The following is a 20,077-nucleotide window of genomic DNA, read 5'->3' as shown; positions in this document are numbered from 1 at the left end:
GCCATCTCCACTCATGGCTCGCAGACTTCCTCTCGTGTCGCAGTCAACGTGTGGCCCTCAATGGAATTCTTTCATCCCCTCTTCCTGTCCAGGCTAGAGTTCCTCAAGGTAGCGTTCTGGGCCCTGTTCTTTTTCTGGTTTTCATCAATGATCTCTCCCACTCTCGGGAAAATCCTCTATATCTCTTTGCTGATGACCCCACCCTCTGCCGCACCATCTGTCATCCCTCAGACCGGCAAGCAGCAGCTTCTTCGCTCACTGCAGATCTGGATAAAATCACAAACTGGTCCAACACGTGGAACATGTCTTTCAATCCAGACAAATCTCACACTCTCACTATGTCTCTTCGAAAGGACCGTTTAGAAAATCCCCCCCATCCACTTTCTCAACAATCCTCTGGAAGAAGTCTTTTCTTTCAAGCTTCTGGGTCTCACTATCTGCCATGATCTTTCCTGGGAAAGTCACATTTCCAACCTCGCCTCCAAAGCCAGTCGCCGACTGGGAATCCTCCGTCGTGCAAAGTCCTTCCTCGGCCTTCTTGAGCTCCTGACCACTTACAAAGCTTTTGTCCATAGCCTGATGGAGTACTGCTCTCCCCTCTGGGCTGGTGCTCCTGCCTCCCACTTTTCTCGGCTTCACGCTGTAGAAACAGGGCATTTGGGATCATCGGCATCTCCCGCAATGAAGCTGAGTCTTTGGGCCTCTCACTCAATCACCGCAGGTTGGTCGGTGGTCTTTCTGTCTTCTACCGTCTCCTCTCCAGCCTTGCCCCCCCCCTGCTCTCTCTGCGATTTGTCCCCACCACATTTCCACAGGGCGCTCAAGGTCCGCCAACAACCCCCTTCTGGTAAAACTACCAAAATCACGAATCACTGCTCATCTTCACTCTTTCATTCCTCTTTTTTTCCCGCCTTTGGAATAAACTCCCTCACGCTATTCTTTCCCATTCTTCCCTCCAGGCTTTCAAAACAGCTGTTCACCACCACCTCTTATCATCCCCCATCCGAATCCTCGATCTTTTCTACCCCCGATAATCCACCCAAGCCCACTTCCTTCAATTCCCCTGCTTTCCTTCCTGAAAGTCCCTGTAATGTCCATCTTCTCTTCCCCATGTTCCCCGTCCCATCCCCATCCCTTTCCCTTCCACAGTTCACCTAATGTGTCTGTTCCCCACTGTTTTGTCCCACCCACTCCCGCCCTCTTGTCTCATGCCTCCTTGCTGTGCGTTGTGTGTTGGCTCTCATACGAGCCTCGACAAGGTATACAAATAAAAGGAAAAAAAAAAAAAAGAGGTTATGTTTTCACCCATTTCTGTCTGTTTGTGCACAGGATATCCCAAAGTTGTGGATGGATTCGGACGAAACTTGGTGGACAGGTTGTATTAGTATCTACTGTGTGACAAGGAAGAACTGATTCAGTTTTGGTGAAGATTCAAATCTGGATCTGGATCCGATAATTATTTAATTTTCAAAGTGATTCTTCACCATTGAGAGATGGGGCCAAAAACGATATAGTACTGCACAGCATGATATTTCAAAAATGTATTGGGCCTGATATGTTCTCGTGGATCAGGCATTACGTGGCGGAGGTATGCGCTCTTCCGAGTGCCATTCTGGTTTTAATATGTTTTTAAGGTTATATCTGATCATAGTTTTTGATTTTTGTTTTTTTCACGTTTCTCAATTCGACTTTTAGTTTTCCAATAAGGAGTTCATGATATATCCCACCGTCTGCACCTGGCAGAGAACTAGTGGATTGCACAGCACTTCGCCATCTTTTGTTGATTGGAATGTTGTCAATCTAATTTCTATGTTGCCCATCAGGTGGAGTCCTTGTGTATAGTCTACTGTTGGGTTGTTACCCTGCGCATGTGAAGCGATAAAGCGGGGTTCAGCGCGTGGTTAATGACCGTCCATCCGTCTGTTTGTCCGTCTTATCAGTTTATGATCGAGGAACAATTTATTTTGATTGAATGTTATGTTATATATTTTGAACACAAATCGGAACATGAAAGCCAAGTCTGTCGTTTTACCGTAACTTGGCTCAGAATTTGTCTCGACTGCGCATGCATAGAGAGGCGTGAGATAATATCTTTATGCTGTCTGTCTGTCCGGCAGTCAAACAAAATTGAAAATCATTCCAAACAGGAAACTTGAGTGTTTTTAAGGACATCATCATGGACGCAAGCAACAGGCACGAAGAACTAATGTAACGCGTTAGTGTTGTAATAGATAATGGGTAAAACGGCAGTAAAACTTGGAATTAATTTATTTATACGTCTTTAAGACTCTTTAAACCTTTATTTAAATTTAATTATATATATATATATATATATATATATATATATATATATATATATATATATATATATATATATATATATATATATATATATATACAGAGACACAGAGAGACAGAGAGACAGGTTGGGGGGGGGGGTGTGAGACAGATGAAAGTAGGGGTTCAAAGTTTGGTTTTCCCATTTACCTGCTGTTGAACAAACCTCAGGATCGACCGCAAACGTTTTGTTCTAAACTGCCTGTCACACCAAGGGTCTACTGCAGATCTCTGAAGATTACTTGAATGTACTTAACTCAATGTGGCCCTTCACGTATGGTAGCCTGTTTTACTTCTCAGAATCTCGTACAGAGATGATTCGACAGCAAAATGTTGAAAGCAATTTTCCACGGTGAACAAGTCGTTGATCTAAACCATCGATCATGATCTGTCTATGTGTGTATGTCTGTCTTTTTTTGCCAACTCCTTCGATCGTTCGATCTCAAACAAACTTGGCATTCGTGCCCAGGGAGCCCTCGGGGAGTGTATTGGTATTGCTTTTGAGTGATAGTGTCTTGTAGTTATGTGTGTATATACAGCTTACCAGGCTTGGTGGTGTAATGGTTGGTGTTCACTGAGTCTGGGAGGTCGGTCGTTCTGAGTCTGGGACATGTCTTCATGGCCGAGTCATACCAAAGACTTTTAAAATGTTACGTGTTGCTGATTCTGATTCGTGTAGTACAAGAAGATCTCGTAGCTGTGAAGGAGCAAAGGATGTTGGAAGGAAAGTTTGACATCTTGGGTTCCATTTTATTTTCAACCGACCTTCCTTGCTAATCGATCTTGCAGCATCTGGAGGTACCCGTGCGCTGCGGATGTATTGACTGCCAATCTTTCTTTTCCTCTTGTTTTCAGGCAGGACCTGGAGGACCAAGAAAAGGAAGTGATTTCTGACCTTCCTGCACAAAACTCTTTCTCGAAAGCTCACCAGCGCGGTTCGCTGAAAAATGAGCGACGTTTGAGCTTGGGCTCCCGGCCCGCAGTGGACTCGTTATCTCGTTCTCGTCGTTATTCCAGTGAACGGTCTGTGTAACCTTTTCGTCTGTCCTTTGCCCCCAACCTGTCCTTCATTTATTCCTGATGAGGAACTTCATGTGCAATGCTTCAAGTGTGCATGCTGTACCTTCTTAATGTTTATTTCATGCCCCCCCCCACACCCCCCCCAATTCTTCATTTACCTTTTCATCAGGAGTCATGCGGGATTTCAACGGACGCTGAGGAATTCGCGCCATGTTGGGCAGAAGGATGATGTTCATCTGTGCATCAAATGCCTCCGGGCTATCATGAACTATGGGGTGAGTAGGAAATGTGCACCTGCATTCTACCAAAAGCACAATTCGAATTTGACATCGACTTTTGTGTGTATATGGTAGCATGCTGTTCGACCGAGAGTAATCCTGTTGTTTTTTTAATTATTGGGTTTTTTTTGGTGGGGGGGGGGATTTTGTCTTAATATTGTTGGTTCCCAATACCCTTAATCATGTGTTTCCTGCTTTAATGTAAATGCTGAAAATCAAGGGGTGGAACAGCAATTAGTTGTGAAATTGCTGTTCAATGAAAACGTCGAGTGTGTTGAAAATTTTTGTAAACTATAGTGATTATACAGTATGGTTGATTGCCTGATACAGTTCTAAACGAGCTTGATGATGAGTAAAAGTCCAGTGAAACAAGAACTACCCTAGCTTTCCCACCCATGATTCATGTTCTTTACTGCACAGTTCTACCTCCCCCTCTACCACCCTGTTTATCCATATTTTTGTTTGTTGGGTGGTTGGTTCGTTCCCACCAAAATTGGTTTTATAAGGCAGTCTTTTTGTTTGCTCTCTTCCTTCTTGCTCACATGTGCCTCTCCCACTCTGTCCACCCACTGATGCTTGTGACGCAGCATTACATTGTCGTACCCACGCATGGATGTGTCCTGTCTTGACCCTGACAAACTTCACTCTATCCTCCATGTCTCCAAATTCCCTCATCTACCATTGCCTCCATGCCTAAAAAGAACTCTTACTCCTCACCCTGCTCAGATAGCTGACCAATGCTCCATCACTGGTTTGCCATCAGTTCCTGCAAGTGTGTGACATGCTGCACTGAAGGCCAAACGACTGTGGTGCCAACAATTGCCTCAGCAGTTGGCCTTGTATCGGCCCACGCCTCCCTTCCCATCCCTCCGCACCACATCCCCCTTCCTCTGTTGTCTCCCACAACACTGCCCCATTTCCTCATTCTTCAACGTTTCCCATCCATGGTACTCTGACATCCGTGGTCTCCATCCCAACCACGGACCAACCTCATCTATGCAATGGAGGTGGTGTCACTGTCTATGTTCATTATACCTTTCCACACACTCTGGACCTCCATTAATCTTCCCAACACCCTAGAGTATCTTTGGCTCTCTTTTCGTGTGTGTGTGTGTGTGTGTGTGTGTGTGTGTGTGTGTGTGTGTGTGTGTGTGTGTGTGTGTGTGTGTGTGTGTGTGTGTGTGTGTGTGTGTGTGTGTGTGTGTGTGTGTGTGTGTGTGTGTGTGTGTGTGTGTGTGTGTTCGTACTGTATTGCTTCTCAAGTTACAAAGACACCATCTACAAAGCCCTTTGTGTTAGTATTTATTACCTACATCTACCCATCCAAGCTTCTTCGTCTTGCTTTGTCATGATTGTAACTACCATTTTAAACAACCATGTTGTGAATGGGTGGCTTGGGGTCTTTGGTCCTCCGAGCCAAGGAGAGCAACCATAACCACCTTGAGCCAGCAGGTCTCACCCAGTAAGTGAGTTGTTGAACCCATATCTCATCAACAATGACAAAGTATTTTAAGCGGTGAAGCCGCTTCAATATTTAGGTATGTCCTTCCTTCCTTCCTTCCTTCCGTCCGTCCGTCCGTCCATCCATCCGTCCACCAAAAATGAGGAAGAACCTTTGTAACCCACCGTGTTTAATTCTAAGAGTTTTAAAGGGTTTTGTTTGTTTCTCGGCTTTAATTATGTCATATTAAAAATGCCAAACCGAACTGCTTCCTTCGGCAACGAGTGCCTTTTTCTGTTTTTTTATTTATTTTTTATTTGGTCAAAATGAGTAGTTTCTGTGCTGGGGCATCATTGTAACCTTTTCTCCCATCTGCTGGCAATTCATTGGCTTGTTTCACCTGCAGGATGTGTGCCAAAGGATATTTACCATCGCAAATGTTATAATGCTGCATGTGGTTTTATTGTTGGAATGAAAATGTCATCATCGATGACAATTGTGATGTTTTGGGCAAAGATAATAATTTATTATTTATCACGTGACTTTGTCTCAGTCACAAGTTCAGGGTTCTGACTTTATATTTAGCTGTCACCCCATTTGTGACTTCAGCACTGCATGAGGTTATTGTTTTTGGGTTTTTTTTGAAGTTAAAATAAACATTGAATGTTTGTCGACCTTCATGGAAGCCCGATGAAAGTCCACAGAGATCCATAAACAAAGGTGTTCATCACTGGAGGCTTGACCTGTGGATGATTGAATCAGAACTTTAATCTTATAGCCAGTTAGTGTGATTTGATGCACTCCATTTGGGGGAGAGAAAGGGGGAGTGGGTAGTCAGGGAAAGTCCTACTCTCTAGTTGTCCATGTCTGTTTTTATTGGTATCTGACGTGCTGTGCCCATTGTGTGCTTCCTCCCCCAGTATGGCTTCCAAAAAGTACTCGCACAACCGACGTCTGTGAATCTGATCTGTCTGAGCCTCAGCAGCAAAAACCAACGGTATATCTCTCGGGCGGGCACACACAAATGATCGCAACCTCTAGTTTGAAGAACCATTTTTGATTGAAACAGTTTGACCCCGAATTTTCGGTCTCTCTCACTGCCGTGTTCAAACCCATCGCTTCTTGACTCTGTTGATGACAACATGTTGCAGTCTCCTTCCGGAGCACCTTCACCTCGACTAGGCCCCATTTTTCACTTTTTACAACTTTACAAGAGCTGTTACTCCTAATCTCTGTTCACAGGGTATTTTTTTTTTTTTTTTTTTTTTTTTACATTTAATCCTTTACATTGCATTGAGTCAAAAATAAATATTTTGAGCAGGAATTCGATGTGTGATATAATCTCTTGTAAGTTATCAATCCATACAGATGATTTATGAGAATAAGATATTGCTTACATTGATGTGATAAAGAACAGAAATTGCAGGAATTGAATGTTATCTCCAGATTTAACAAAAGCCTCATCATTTGGGGGCGAATTTTATTTTTTTGGTTTTTCTAAATACTGATAAAGTTTGTGACAAAGGATAGCTAATCATTAAACTGTGGATGCACCACAATCTTATGTTATCCTCTCCCCCCCCTCACCCCCCATCCAAACCCACAATATTTTCTACCTCCATTAACCATACCGAATCAAACCGAACCCTCTTTATTGCAGGTTAGTGTTTTCTCTCTTTTTTCTCCTATTTTCCTTTTTTGTTCATTCACTTGCTTGTTGTGTCCACTTGGTGGAGAGGTTTGTTGTGTGACATGGACGAAATAATTCGATTTTGGTGAAGATCCGGATCCGGATAGGAGAACTTATTTAAAGTGATTCTTTACCATTGAGAGATGGGACCAACAACGATATATATATATATATATATATATATATATATATATATATATATATATATATATATATATATGTATATATGTATATGTATATATATATATATATATGTATATATGTATATATATATATATATATATATATATATATATATATATATATATATATATATATATATATATATATATATATATATATATATATATATATATATATATACATACACACACATACATACACACATACATACACACACATACACACACATACACACACATACACACACATACACACACATACACACACATACACACACATACACACACATACACACACATACACACACATACACACACACACACACACACACACACACACATACACACACACACACACACACACACACACACATACGTGACCGGTCAGAAGTTTTAGAACACCCCCATTTTTCCAGTTTTTACTGAAATTTAAGCAGTTTAATGTTTCAATGTACTCTGAAATTAAAGCATAGAACAAATAAACAATTGCAGACAAAAAATAAATCATGGAATCGTTTTGTTGAACAAAATTTAATCTAAATTTTTGACTCGTCAAAGTAGCCACCTTTTGTAGATATAACAGCCGAACATACTCGTGGCATTCTTTTTACAATGGAAATCAAATATTGTTTGGAAAGTTCTTCCCAACACTGTTGCAGAAGTTCCCACAAATGTGTTGTACTTGTAGGTTGCTTTGCTTTCAACCTTTTGTCCAGTTCATCCTAAACAATCTCGATGGGGTTTAAGTCTGGAGATTGTGCTGGCCATTCCATGACTTGAAGCCTCCCGTCTTGTTCTTTTCTTCTAAGGTAGTTCTGACAGCACCTGGAGGTATGTTTTGGGTCGTTAATTTGCTGTAGGATGAACCCCTGACCAACTAGGTGTAGACCAGAGGGTATTGTATGACGCTGCAAAATTCTGTGGTAGCCCTTTTGGTTCAGGGTGCCAGTCACTCTGTGCAAGTCGCTGACTCTGGATTCAGCAAAAGAGCCCCAGATCATCACGCTTACTCCTCCATGTTTGACAGTTGGTGTCACACACTGAAGAACCATCCTTTTGCCTACTCGACGGCGTACAAAAACCCTGCGTGATGAACCGAAGATTTCAAATTTTGATCCATCGGTCCAAAAGACCTTCTTCCAGTTTTCAGTAGTCCACTGCGGTGCTTCATGGCCCAGGCAAGCCTCTTTTTCTTATTTTGCCATCTTAGCAATGGCTTTCTCACTTCCACTCGACCTGTCAAACCTGCAGCTCAAAGTCTTCCCTTCAAAGTTGAAACAGACTTCCTTACTTCGACCAGTGTTAAGCTGTGCTTGAAGCTGCTGTCCTGTGAGCCGCCTATCATGCAAGCTGTTGACTCGCAGAAACTTGTCTTCTGATTGTGTTGTGGCTTTGGGTCTGCCAGACCTCTTCCTGTCAGAGTTTCCTCCAGTTTCCAAGTGCCTTTTGATGGTGTAGGAAACTGTACTCACTGACACTTTGGCTTGCTTTGCAATTTCTCCAAAGGAAAGACCGACACTTTTTCGGGTTTAATGGTCTGTCTGTCTTCCTTTGTTAATTGTCTTTTTCTCACCATTGTGATAGCAATATACTACTTCCTGCAGTGCAATATTATCCAAATAATTTTTCAGAGGGTGTAGCAACACAGCTTGTTCCAACACTGCTTTTACACAGACAGAGGGTTTGTAACTAATCAACAAAAGTTGGGACACCTGGAGGAATTGTTTGCATCAACTTTGAAGGCTTAATTTACTTCCATTGCTGCAGAACAGCTGCAGTTGCTAACCCATTACTTGTTCCCTGAAAAGGCCTTTTTTAACAACTCTGAAATTTACATTATTTTTCAGTTTTTGGTAAACCTAAACTTTTTTTTTTAACCTCTGGCAGTTTCCTGCTTAGCTTTGTACCATTTCAGGATATTCATTGGACTTGAACTGCTTAAATTTCAGTAAAAACTGGAAAAATGGGGGTGTTCTAAAACTTTTGACCGTGTGTGTGTGTGTGTGTGTGTGTGTGTGTGTGTGTGTGTGTGTGTGTGTGTGTGTGTGTGTGTGTGTGTGTGTGTGTGTGTGTGTGTGTGTGTGTAGCACGATATCTCAAAAAGTTGTGGATGGATTCGGACGAAACTTGGTGGACAGGTTGGGTGTGTGACAAGGAAGAAGTGATTCGATTTTGCTGAAGATCCGGATCCGAGAATTTTAAAAGTGATTCTTCACCATTGTGAGTGATGTGGCTAAAACCGATTATATAGCATGACATTTCATAACATTATGGACTGATTCTGCTGAAACATGGTGGACAGGTTGGGTATGTGATAATGGTGAATCAATTTGATTTTGGTGTACTGTTGATCCGGATCTGTATACGAGAGGTTTTTAATTTTTTTTCAGTGATTCTTCACCATTGAGAGATGGGGCAAAAAGTATGTATAGCATGATAGGATATAAAGTTGTGGATGAGTTGTGACAAAACTAGGTGGATTAGTTGGGTCAGTGATGACAACAAGCTGATTCGATTTTGGTTCAGGTCTGGATGAATGAACGAACAGGAAAGGAAGGAAGAGAGAGACAAAGACAGAGACATGAAAAAAACACTGAAATCAGCAAGTGAGAGACTTGTGTTTTGAAGGGTTGATGGGGGTAATAAAGATCATGGGGTAGGATGGGGTGGTGACATGAGGTGATGGGAATGGTGAAGTGAAAAGGACAAAGAATGTTGAATGCACAGTCGTATTCTTACATGAAGGTAAAGGACCCTGATGTTCCTCATCTTTCCGAGTGTTTCGGGCACATTTTGAAATGACCAAGAGTCGCTGCCTTGTCTTTGTTTCAAAAACAAATACAAACCATTTTAAGAGGAATTGTTTCACTTTTTGAAAGTTTGTTCGCACTACTTTTGCTGCACTAATTAAAGATGATTAATAATTAAACTTTATGTATTTGAAAGATTTTTGAGGTTGTTTTTTTATTTTCTCGATAATCCAAAATGCAGAAGAGAGAATGATGCTCATTGATTTTGCTCGGTGATTGATGTTCTGGTGGCCTCTTCAACCTTCATTCCAAGCACATCCTCTCCCCCTCCCTCTCGTCCTCCCCCTCATCCCTCATTAGCACTCGTGTGCTTGTTCTCGAGCTCCTCGTGGCCGTATGCCTCATGCAGGGAGAAGGTCATGAGATAACGCTTTCTGCATTCGACAACTTCAAGGAGGTGATGACTTTGTGCAGCATCACATGACTGCATGGTGGTTTGGACTTTGCGAGATATGTATGCTGGGTTTGCTTTGTACCATTTTGTGAGTGTTTTCCTTTCAAACTGGTCCTAACACGAGCTTGTTGGGTTCTGATGAATCCTGTCCTCTGTATAAACGTTATCGACCTTTTTTTTTTTTTTTTTTTTTTTTTAATTGATTTGGCTCACTTGTTTTGTCAAGTAAACTGTTTTCTCAAATGTAAAATGCAACCCATATGGTAAGTAGTACATTTAAAATCGTCACCAGTGTAAAATTTTGGGAGATACTCGATGCAAATCAATATCATTTAATTCGATGCAAACTTCCCCAAATTATTATCAGGTTTATGGTCTGCCTCGTATATTTGTCAATACAAAGTGCAACGGTGCAGATTATATTTCATCTCTGCCATCCTTCCTCTTCCCTGCTGACAACATGTCAAGTACAGCTGTTGAAGACTCAACAACGGCTTCCTTTTTTTTAAACTCTTAAATTGTTACAGCATCGTTTACTGGAACGCTTTAATTCCATCATCATGCCACATTTTCTCCCCCATTTTTCCGAATCGTCACTTTAATTTCTCAACTGTCAACTGGGCTCTTTTGATGTCGAAGGTGCAGTGCACATTAGAATTTGCGGTTGGCAGGATCGTCTCGACGAGAGGTATACGCCCTCGACTCTGGGTTGGCCAGTCTGTGTTTAAATCCTGACTCGGCTATAAACTGCCATCCTGGTGTTTCACATCAAATGTGTGCATCGTCCATCAGTAGGACGGTAAGTCAGCGGATGGAGAACCCGTCTGCTGGCTCCAGCATTGGCGTAATTTAAAGATCCCATGGTGTGTTTCCACCGACGGTTAAACGTCAGGCATGGCCAGGTAGTTTGTGCAGGATCTGTGTTTTTTGGGGGGGGGGGGGTTTAACTTCTGTGGCAGATCCTACGAGATAGGAATAATTGGGGCTGTTGTATAAGAAGAAGAATAATATTGCATGTTTAACCTTGATGTGATAGCTGTAAATTGATATCGACTACTTCGAATACCCAATCACAAAAATCGCAATTCAAAATATTTCATTGTGATTCTAACGTGATTCTCATGTTGTCTTTACTCCCATTAGAACAAATAAATAAATAACTTTACCGTTGTTCATTCTTGTAGAATGGACCGTTTTGGGTATCGGAACACTTTGGTGACGACTCGCTTGGTGGGAACTTTTAATTTTTCCAATCTCGTCCATTTGAGAGAAAATAACTGAATTGTTTTGTAATTTGTTTTTGTGTCATGCAGGTGTGCGGTGAGACGCTGAGGTTTGAGCGCTTGCTGGAATTGTTCAAAAAAAGCACAAACATCGAATTCCTGGTACGTTTCGCATCGAACACTGAATTACGGACTCGGTGTAATATTTAAAAACTCCGACTCGATTATTCCCGTTCAATGAAATGAATTACCGGTCACAATGAAAACTGCAGTCCCTTGAACTCTCCCATATTGCTTTCAATTGTTTTCTTTGTTTTCCACATTCGTTTGACCAACTGTGCTTGTACTCCACTGACCAGGTGGCTTGCATGCAGTTCATCAATATCGTGGTACACTCTGTGGACAACTTTAATTACAGAGTACACCTGCAGTATGAGTTCACCAAGCTCGGCCTTGATGACCACCTTGAGGTTAGCATCACGTTCTGTTGCACGATGGGAGCATTCCGTGTTGTGCCATTAACTTTGGAGGGGAGGGAAGTCCGCATCATGCCACGTGGTGGGGGCAGAGCGGTCCACAAAATGCTCCATGGCAGGGGAATGAGATCCACATGGTGCCACTTAATGTGTGTGCATTGTGCCCTGATGGCATTCCCTGTGGATATTTATTTAGTTGTTTATTTAATTGTTCCTTTTAAATGCCTGTGTTGCCATTTGCATTTATCTGCAATTTTTTTTTTTAATTAGAGTTGTGAAATGCTGCAATAAAGGAGAAAATATCCTTTCGCTTGACCATCATAAAATTTTGGGCACACTTGACAAAGTTTCAAATGGTGTGTGTATTTTTTTTATTTTTATTTTTTTTATGTGATAAACTTTGCTGCTACTGTTTCGCACATTCATATCAAAAATTGATCCTGCGTCAGGTGACCAAATGAGCACCAATTCCATAATGGTCGTTGTGTATCGTTAATGGTGTGGATGTATTGAGCCATCAGTTTGTTTTTGCGTGCAGAAATTGCGTTCCACCGAGAATGACGAGTTGCGCCAGCAGGTTCAGGCCTACCTTGACAATTTCTTTGATGTAGCCATGCTCGTTGAGGATGCAGAAACGAAAACTGCTGCCATTGAACGCGTCAGTGAGCTCAGCGAAAATAACTCACACGTAAGTGGATCAGAGAGTGCTCCCAACTTGTAAACCCCGACACCCATCATGACTGCCAATCTTGTTCATGTCTTCATTTGATGTTCACCTATATATGCCGTTCATTTCTGATCATCAAAGAGGAGGTTTAACCTTTGGCAGGTTGCTTTTCACTTAAACCATTGATATTCGATTATGAATAAAACATGCCTTTTTTCCATCTTCACAGATAGTCTGCCATTTCCAGCTCCTCTTCCTCTACTTCTTCACCACTTACTTATAATACTTTGTTCTGCCTCCATTTTCACAGCTCAGGGAGCAGCTGCAAGACCAGCAAAATTTCTCTCTTTCTCATATTGCAAGCCTGGAGAAGTTGCTTCTGCAGAGCCAAAAAGATACCAAACAACTGAAGGTGAGCACAGCACAACTGCAACTGCTTGTACAGTTGCATTTCATCATCCTCCACGTCCCTTCTGGTCCTCCTATGATTTTGGTCATCATTTATAGATTGCTTGTGGAGGATATTTTGAGAGATAGTTGGGTGCTTTGTTCCTTGACTATTGAAATAAGTTTTGGATGCTTGGCAAATTTATTGCACCCCACTGTAGGTGGCGCAACCCGTCTGGCACAATACACTCGGCGTAATGATAAAATTTTAACTAAATTATCCATGTAATTATTCCTGGTGTTGGCTTAATGGTTTGGGTGACAGGCTTGGGATCCTAGGGTCCTGAATTCAAATCCTGCTTAGCCGTCGAATTAATACCAGGTGGGGTTGACTCAGCCTGTCATCTTTCTGAGGTCAGCAAAATAAGTACCAGCTTGCTGGGATGATTGAGCCTTTGAGTATCCTGCGTCGGAGTGGCGACCCGTCCAGGATTGTGCCCAATAACCTAAGAGACTGCTTTGGCAGCACCGACGCTCTCTACAGAGTATGGTCCCAATGGATGGATTCATGTAATTGGCACTGATTTCTGTTTCTCCGAATGGATAAGCAATTCTTGGAAAGAATAAAAGTTACAATTGGAAATCTCGTGTGACCAAGTGTTGAACAAATATTTAAAGGAGGCAAAGGAGACGCCATAACGGAGCTCCTCTTCATTACCCCAGATTACAGATTGGAAGATGTCTGCCATTACTGAGCTCCTCTTAATCACACCCTCCCCCCACTCCCCCCCAAAAAATCTAAGGATGGGAAGATGTCTCCCATTACTTAGCTGCTCTCAGTGATGTTGAGAAATGCACAATGGTGGTAAGCAGAAGGTCCTGTTATTCTGGGAACTATAAATGGAACCCCCAGATGTTTAGACAAACCTCAAATCCTACATTCTTTATCTCGTGATCTTGTGGAGTAGCTGGTTTTTATGAGGTCTCTGGGCAAGCAAGTGTTTGTCACCACGTGCAAATTTCTGCCTTAAAATGCCCAATGGCCACAACTTCAAAAAATTAATTTGTTCAGCTTTGGTTTTTAACTGAAACCTTTGGCCAAGCAACTTTCAAATCGGAAGGGGAGTGATAAAGAAACACATAACCTGTGAATTTAAACTGGTGAGCCATAATCTTAACTACAGATGAATTGACTTCATTTGATGAGTTGGTGTTGAACGACCCATTGGAACCCCTTGGAAGAGCCGGTGTTTAATGACTGTAGGAAATTCAATGCAAACACATCAGATGATTAATGTGCCTAGATTAAAGGATTCCATGACTTGAGTCTCATTAAACCTTTCTTGTTCATTTTGTAACGTCAAACTTGGGAATCGTAACCAGATTAGGTGGTGTCATGGTTAGCTCATCCGCTTTGAGTCTGAGAGATTCGGCAGTTCGAATCCTGGCAGACTCATTCCAAAGACTTAAAAATGGTACTTCCTTGCTTGATGCTCAGCATTTAAAAGAATATGCCTGGTGTTGGCTTAATGGTTAGGGTGGTGGGCTTGGGATCCGAGAATCCTGAGTTCAAATCCCACTCCCTGTTGAATTAATACCAGGTGGGGTTCACTCTGCCTGTCATCCTTCCGAAGTCGACAAAATGAGTGCCGGCATGCTGGTATCCTGTGTCGGAGTGGCGACCCGTCCAGGATTGTGCCCAATCGCCAAGGAGACTGCTTAGGCAGCACCAACGCTCTGCACAGAGTATGGTCCCAATGGATGGATGGATGGATTTAAAAGAATAGAGCACGGCCAAACAACCATAGGTTGGCAATACTCGCTTGATGGGCCTCATGGCTTCCTCCTGTCTTGAAGTCCCTTGTGAGGGAGCTCCCATGATATCAGGTTTAAAAGGATCGTTTCATGCAAACTTTGATGATTACATTGCTCACAGGGGTTTTAAGAGATTAATTTTTTGTTGTATTTTGTGTAGGAAGTTTACTTTTCACAAAGCACCTTTTCCTTTTCCTTTTCCTCCATTTAAAGGCTTTAGGATGATTTTCTTATGCAAGGAAGTCTAAATGGGTTTCAATGAACACGGTATTAGAAGGATGGGATTTTAAACATTATTTGAGGCCAAAGGGAAATGCATGATCGGATAACAATAAACATAAAATGAAGTTGAACCTTTGCGACTGACAGGTGGTTGGGTGGGGGGGGGGAGGTTGAATGTGGTCGGTGGGACGGGAGCAGAAAATCAACTTTTAAAAGACAAGCTGGCAGAGCGAATGCTTGCTTGGACTGTTCATGGTGTGAGAAGATAATGTTTTGTGGAATGCTTCATTAGCTTATAAGGAAGATGATTTCATACATCAGTCTTAATGGCATTGCATCCTGTTCTAGCAAACAAAAAACACTGTGGATACTAAATGTACTAAATGTATAACTTTTTTTTTTAATAAAAGAAAGGATTATGTGAATTGGGGTGGCTTTTGCCAAAACGTATTTAGGATAATGAGCAATCATAAAGGCTGTGCTGGAACACTGTGATAAACTTTAAATGGTCTTTCTATATCTATGTTGGTCCAAAGTGGCACCATCGGCACTCTGCTTGTATTGCCTCCTTTCTAAATGCACATTTCCGATTGACAATGAAAGAGCATGACGATGTTTTGTGGCTTTCAGGAGACTGGAAATGTGGCACAGGGACGGTTGGAGAAGCTACAGCAGGTAGTCAAGCAGCAAAGTGCTGAACTCGCACAGTTCTCTGAACTCAGGAGCAAAATTGGAGATCTTCTGCCACTTGGACCGCTGCTTGTGCGTCGTGTTGTAGGAGGAGGATTCTCGGTGGTAAAGTTGAATAACGAAACGGTGACGGTGCTTGAGGGGCTGCCGACAGGAGAAACTTCTGTATCAACTCAAGGACAGCTCTCAACGCAGGATCAAGGAACTCAGACGACCGAATCTCGAAGCAGTCATGTGCTTGATCCGTCCAATTGTGCTGTGCAGATACCTTCACCACCTCCTCCTTGTCCACTTCCTCCTCCTCCTCCACCCCCACCTCTTCCCTCTATTCTATGTTCGAAAACAATTCCTGTTCCTGCTCCACTCAATTCTCAAGGATCACTCCTCAACCACTTCTCACCTCCTCCACCACCACCACCACCACCACCTCCACTTCCTGGTTTCTCAAATTTGGAGAAAACTGCAAGTACTCGTCTTCATGGAGCGCCACGGCATGGGGCATTCATAAATCCCACAGTTTCTGGAGGTAAGAACTGTAAGTACAGCCACCTATGGTATGATAAGTTGTGATTCCATCTTGGCATAAGAGGTCTCTTACAGATGCTGCTTTTCGAATTGGGTAGGAACAGATTTTGATTTTTCTTTAACTTCCTGGTTCACTCCCTTCCTCTCCCAACCCCAAGCTCTCCGTATCAAGCAGCCGGTGAAGACGAAATTTCGAATGCAAGTCCTCAACTGGGCGGTGCTAAAGCCAACACAGATTAGCGGAACTGTATTTTCAGAGCTCGACGACGATCAACTTATGGGGGTGTGTCACATTTGATGTACAGAGCATATCAGCACTGTTCGTTATCCTCATTCTTTTGTAGTTTATGTATTATATATATATATATATATATATATATATATATATATATATATATATATATATATATATATATATATATATACATATCTCTCTCTCTCTCTCTCCCCCTATCTCTCTCTTTTTCAGGAACTTGACATGGATGAGTTTGCAGAGATGTTTAAGACCAAGGCCCAGGACAATTTGGTGTCTCCTAGTCGATTACAACACCTCAAAAAACAAAAATCCTCAGCCCGTGCGTCTGTTCTGGACTCCAATCGGTCCAAGAATCTTTCGATCACACTTCGCCGGGGTGGCCTTTCAGCCGAGCAGATCTGCAACGCGGTGCAGACGTGAGAAGCCACACCTCACCACAAACTCCTTACATCTCCAGCAACTTAATCCTTAATTTACCTTTATCCCAAATTATGGTTTGTAAAAATTATTTGCCTCAAGGTAAAAAGACCAAAAATCTCTCTTTGTTTTATTTTTTTGCCATAATGTAGCATATCATGAACCCATTTAATGTTGATTGTGGAGAGTTCACAGGTTTTAAACAAAATTGCTATTGTGTTTACGTTTTGATGTTCCAGCATTACTCGCGTTGTTTCCTTCTTGATTTAAATTGATTCTTGTTAGTCTTGAGTTGGTTTGTCTGACGTTTGCTCATGTTGGGAGTTCAGGATGAAATCCCACATACTGTGTTGATTTATCTATTGTTCACTAATGTCCTTGTTATTCATGTTAAAATGCTGTTGTCATCGTCGTCTTCCATAAACAACCCAAGGCTACAGGTGGCATCATTGGCTGGGTGGCAAGTCTGCGCTGCTGATGTTTACATGCCCCCTGTAGGTTAGAGCAGGAATTTTGTAATTTGTTCAGGGTGTTAACGATAGCGCGCTTACTCTTCCTGAACAACGCCATGGGATCTTTAACATCCACTAACTAATGCCGACAGGCAGACGCGCAGTTTAATGTCCATCCGAGGGATGGCACACATTGATGCCTCGTCCTACCTGTGAAACACCAGGATGACATTTTTACAGCTGGCATTCGAACCCCGGTCAGACAGCTTGGTGAAGAGTGTGCTCACCTCTAGATTATCCTGATGGCCACTTGTTCTCATGTAAGATATTGACAAGCTTGTCCATGAGCATGCGTAAGATCTGTATTCAAAAACAAACCATTAGTTTGTGTCAAAATTGCCTTCAATTCCAGCATCATGCTAACATGGGGATGAGAACAGATTATTATTTTTTTAATCCGCATTTTTCATTCACCTTGCACGTTCTTCAGTAATTACAGTATTTACACAAAGGAGGAGTAAACGGAAAGTTTAATAAGTATTAGTACAGCAAATACACCTCCTATTAGTCAGACTGAAGCAGTCAGTCATTAAGCCTGGTGTTGGCTTAGTGATTCGGGTGGCTGGCTTGGGACCTTAGGGTCCTGAGTTTGAGCCCCTGTTTCTCCACTGAATTAACACCAGGTGGGGTTTACTCAACCTGTCATCCTTTCGAGGTCAGTGAAACGAGTAGCAGTGAACTGGTAATAGGGGCACAGCATCATCAGCAAAGCTGTGCCCTCGGCCAATAATGCCACCTGCAGCCTTGTGCTGTGCATATGAAGGAGGAGTCAATCATTTGGAGATAATCTTGGGTTTTATTGTGTGGAGTGGCAGACATGAGTGTGTGGAAGATGTAAACAAAAGTGATAGGACGGGGGGGGGGTGGTGGGGAGGAGCTGTGAGGGACAGCTCAGTTGTTTGTACACTCCCTATTGATCGAGTTCTCATCTGGGTTAAATTCCCAAATGGTAATCTAAAAATTGATGTTCCAATGAAGTGCCATCAATGAGGAACTGCATGTATTTCTTCAGACGGGGACACAAAGCCGGCTTTCCTTTCGGGATTTTTGGTTTTGAACATTATATATTCCACAGTCTTTATGATGAGAATAGCAGGGCATTGTGTGTTGGAACCTTGGACAAGATCCTTGCCTGGAGGTGGTTGTATAATTAGCACTTCCTGCTGTAGATGAAAGCTCTGGGATGGCGACGGGCCAATTGACATTCACTTATCCCCGTAATACCAATATTGCATTAACCAAATAAGTTTCAGGTCAAATTTGATGTATCATTATGGTACTGCATGTTTTTATTTATTTATTTTATTTTAAGTGAGACTGACAAGAAAGAATAAAAGTCTTATTTTATAACCTTATAAAAGTGGATGGACAAGTGGAAAGGGAAGTGTTTGGTGAGCAAGAAGATGGGGATAAAGATGTGCAAGTGGATAGACATTGATGATAGGCGAGGACAGATATTGAGGTTGTCAGGCATCTTCTATTTTTTTACACCGGTCTTTTCCCAAGCTGGGATCAACCGTCCTCATCCTCAACAGTTGTCTCCCCCATTGTGTCGGTATCTTGGAATCCGCGCATTGCCATATCCTTCCGCGCTACATCAATCCATCTCGGCTTCGGTCTTTGCTTTGCTTTCCTATTGTCGGTTCTTCTCATGCTTTTCAACGTGGATGATTTTACTCTTCGTAAGAGGAGTCCATCCCATCTGTGTCTTGCAGTTTGAATTGCATCATTGATACAGACCAACTCCAGTTCTCTCCTAAAATTACTTCACTTCTCCTTCCATCTTTAAGTGAGACTCCTGCAATCGATCACAACATGTGCATTTGTCAATTCAAGCAGTCTCCTCCTCTTTCTTTAAGGCCCATGTCTCTGCTAAGTACAATGTTCCTGGTATATATATATATATATATATATATATATATATATATATATATATATATATATATATATATATATATATATATATATATATATATATGTGTATATATATAAATATAATTCTGTCTGTCTGTCTATATGTATTCTCCTCTGAAATGTGGAACACCCCGAGGAGGGAAAAATGATGAAGCCAAAGTTGCTTCAAATTCATACAAATCAGCAAAAAAAAATGACCGTGTTGTGTATAGGCAACAGACCGCTGCTTCGATCACTCCCAAAAATAAAAATTATTTGCTCTTAAGCAATATATAAGCTTCCATTTTTGAGCCCTTTCAACTAGCTTAAGAATAAAAGGGGGTTTTTTTTTGTTTGCTTGCTTGTTTGTTTTTTCCTTTTTAAGTGGTATTTCTACCACGGGCTTATGCTCGTCTAATAAGTATAACCCTTGCCTTAGCAGAAAGAAGGTTGAGGTTAGCAGAACATATCTTTCATCTCCATGCTACTCGCCATGCCAGAATAGCCCTTGATAGTGTAGTAGATAGTAGAAAAATCGTGCAAATTACGATACAAGCATCAGATTTGGCATTTCTGTTCTGCAGGGCTTTCTGATCAAATCTGCCTGATTGGCCATTTGAAAATCCAAATTTTGAATAATTTTAAAGAAAAAAAAAACTTCAAAAAAATTTGAAGTCACAGCTGGCTGAAATTCTTGAAGCGCAAGTGAACATCCCAGACAGTGAACCAAGAGGAGATGTAGTCATCATTGATGGCTCAGCACTTATCAATGCCCTACCTCCATGCACTTCAAAGGTATTTGATGACTATGCTAAAGAAGACATCATCCCAAAGGTGGAATC

At 41.8% G+C, this 20,077-nt stretch overlaps 1 protein-coding gene across 1 annotated transcript in view; it reads left to right on the top strand.

Annotated features, from left to right (window-relative positions):
• Positions 1-20,077, top strand: part of LOC147029862 (formin-like protein 2) — a 99,883-nt gene that overhangs the window by 37,819 nt on the left and 41,987 nt on the right. The window contains exons 6-16 of the mRNA XM_085873280.1: positions 3,193-3,360; positions 3,527-3,632; positions 5,997-6,073; positions 10,059-10,155; positions 11,466-11,537; positions 11,735-11,845; positions 12,390-12,539; positions 12,829-12,930; positions 15,573-16,158; positions 16,316-16,440; positions 16,627-16,829. Of these exons, the coding sequence (XP_085729406.1) occupies positions 3,193-3,360; positions 3,527-3,632; positions 5,997-6,073; positions 10,059-10,155; positions 11,466-11,537; positions 11,735-11,845; positions 12,390-12,539; positions 12,829-12,930; positions 15,573-16,158; positions 16,316-16,440; positions 16,627-16,829 (1,797 nt within the window). The remainder of the gene's footprint in view (positions 1-3,192; positions 3,361-3,526; positions 3,633-5,996; positions 6,074-10,058; positions 10,156-11,465; positions 11,538-11,734; positions 11,846-12,389; positions 12,540-12,828; positions 12,931-15,572; positions 16,159-16,315; positions 16,441-16,626; positions 16,830-20,077) is intronic.

This window comes from Eptatretus burgeri, chromosome 3 (genome assembly GCF_056783735.1).
Source record: "Eptatretus burgeri isolate ZD-2024b chromosome 3, Ebu_testis_v1, whole genome shotgun sequence".
Taxonomy (NCBI): domain Eukaryota; kingdom Metazoa; phylum Chordata; class Myxini; order Myxiniformes; family Myxinidae; genus Eptatretus; species Eptatretus burgeri.
The sequence above is the reverse complement of the archived record's forward strand: the minus strand, read 5'-3'. Positions and strand labels throughout refer to the sequence as shown.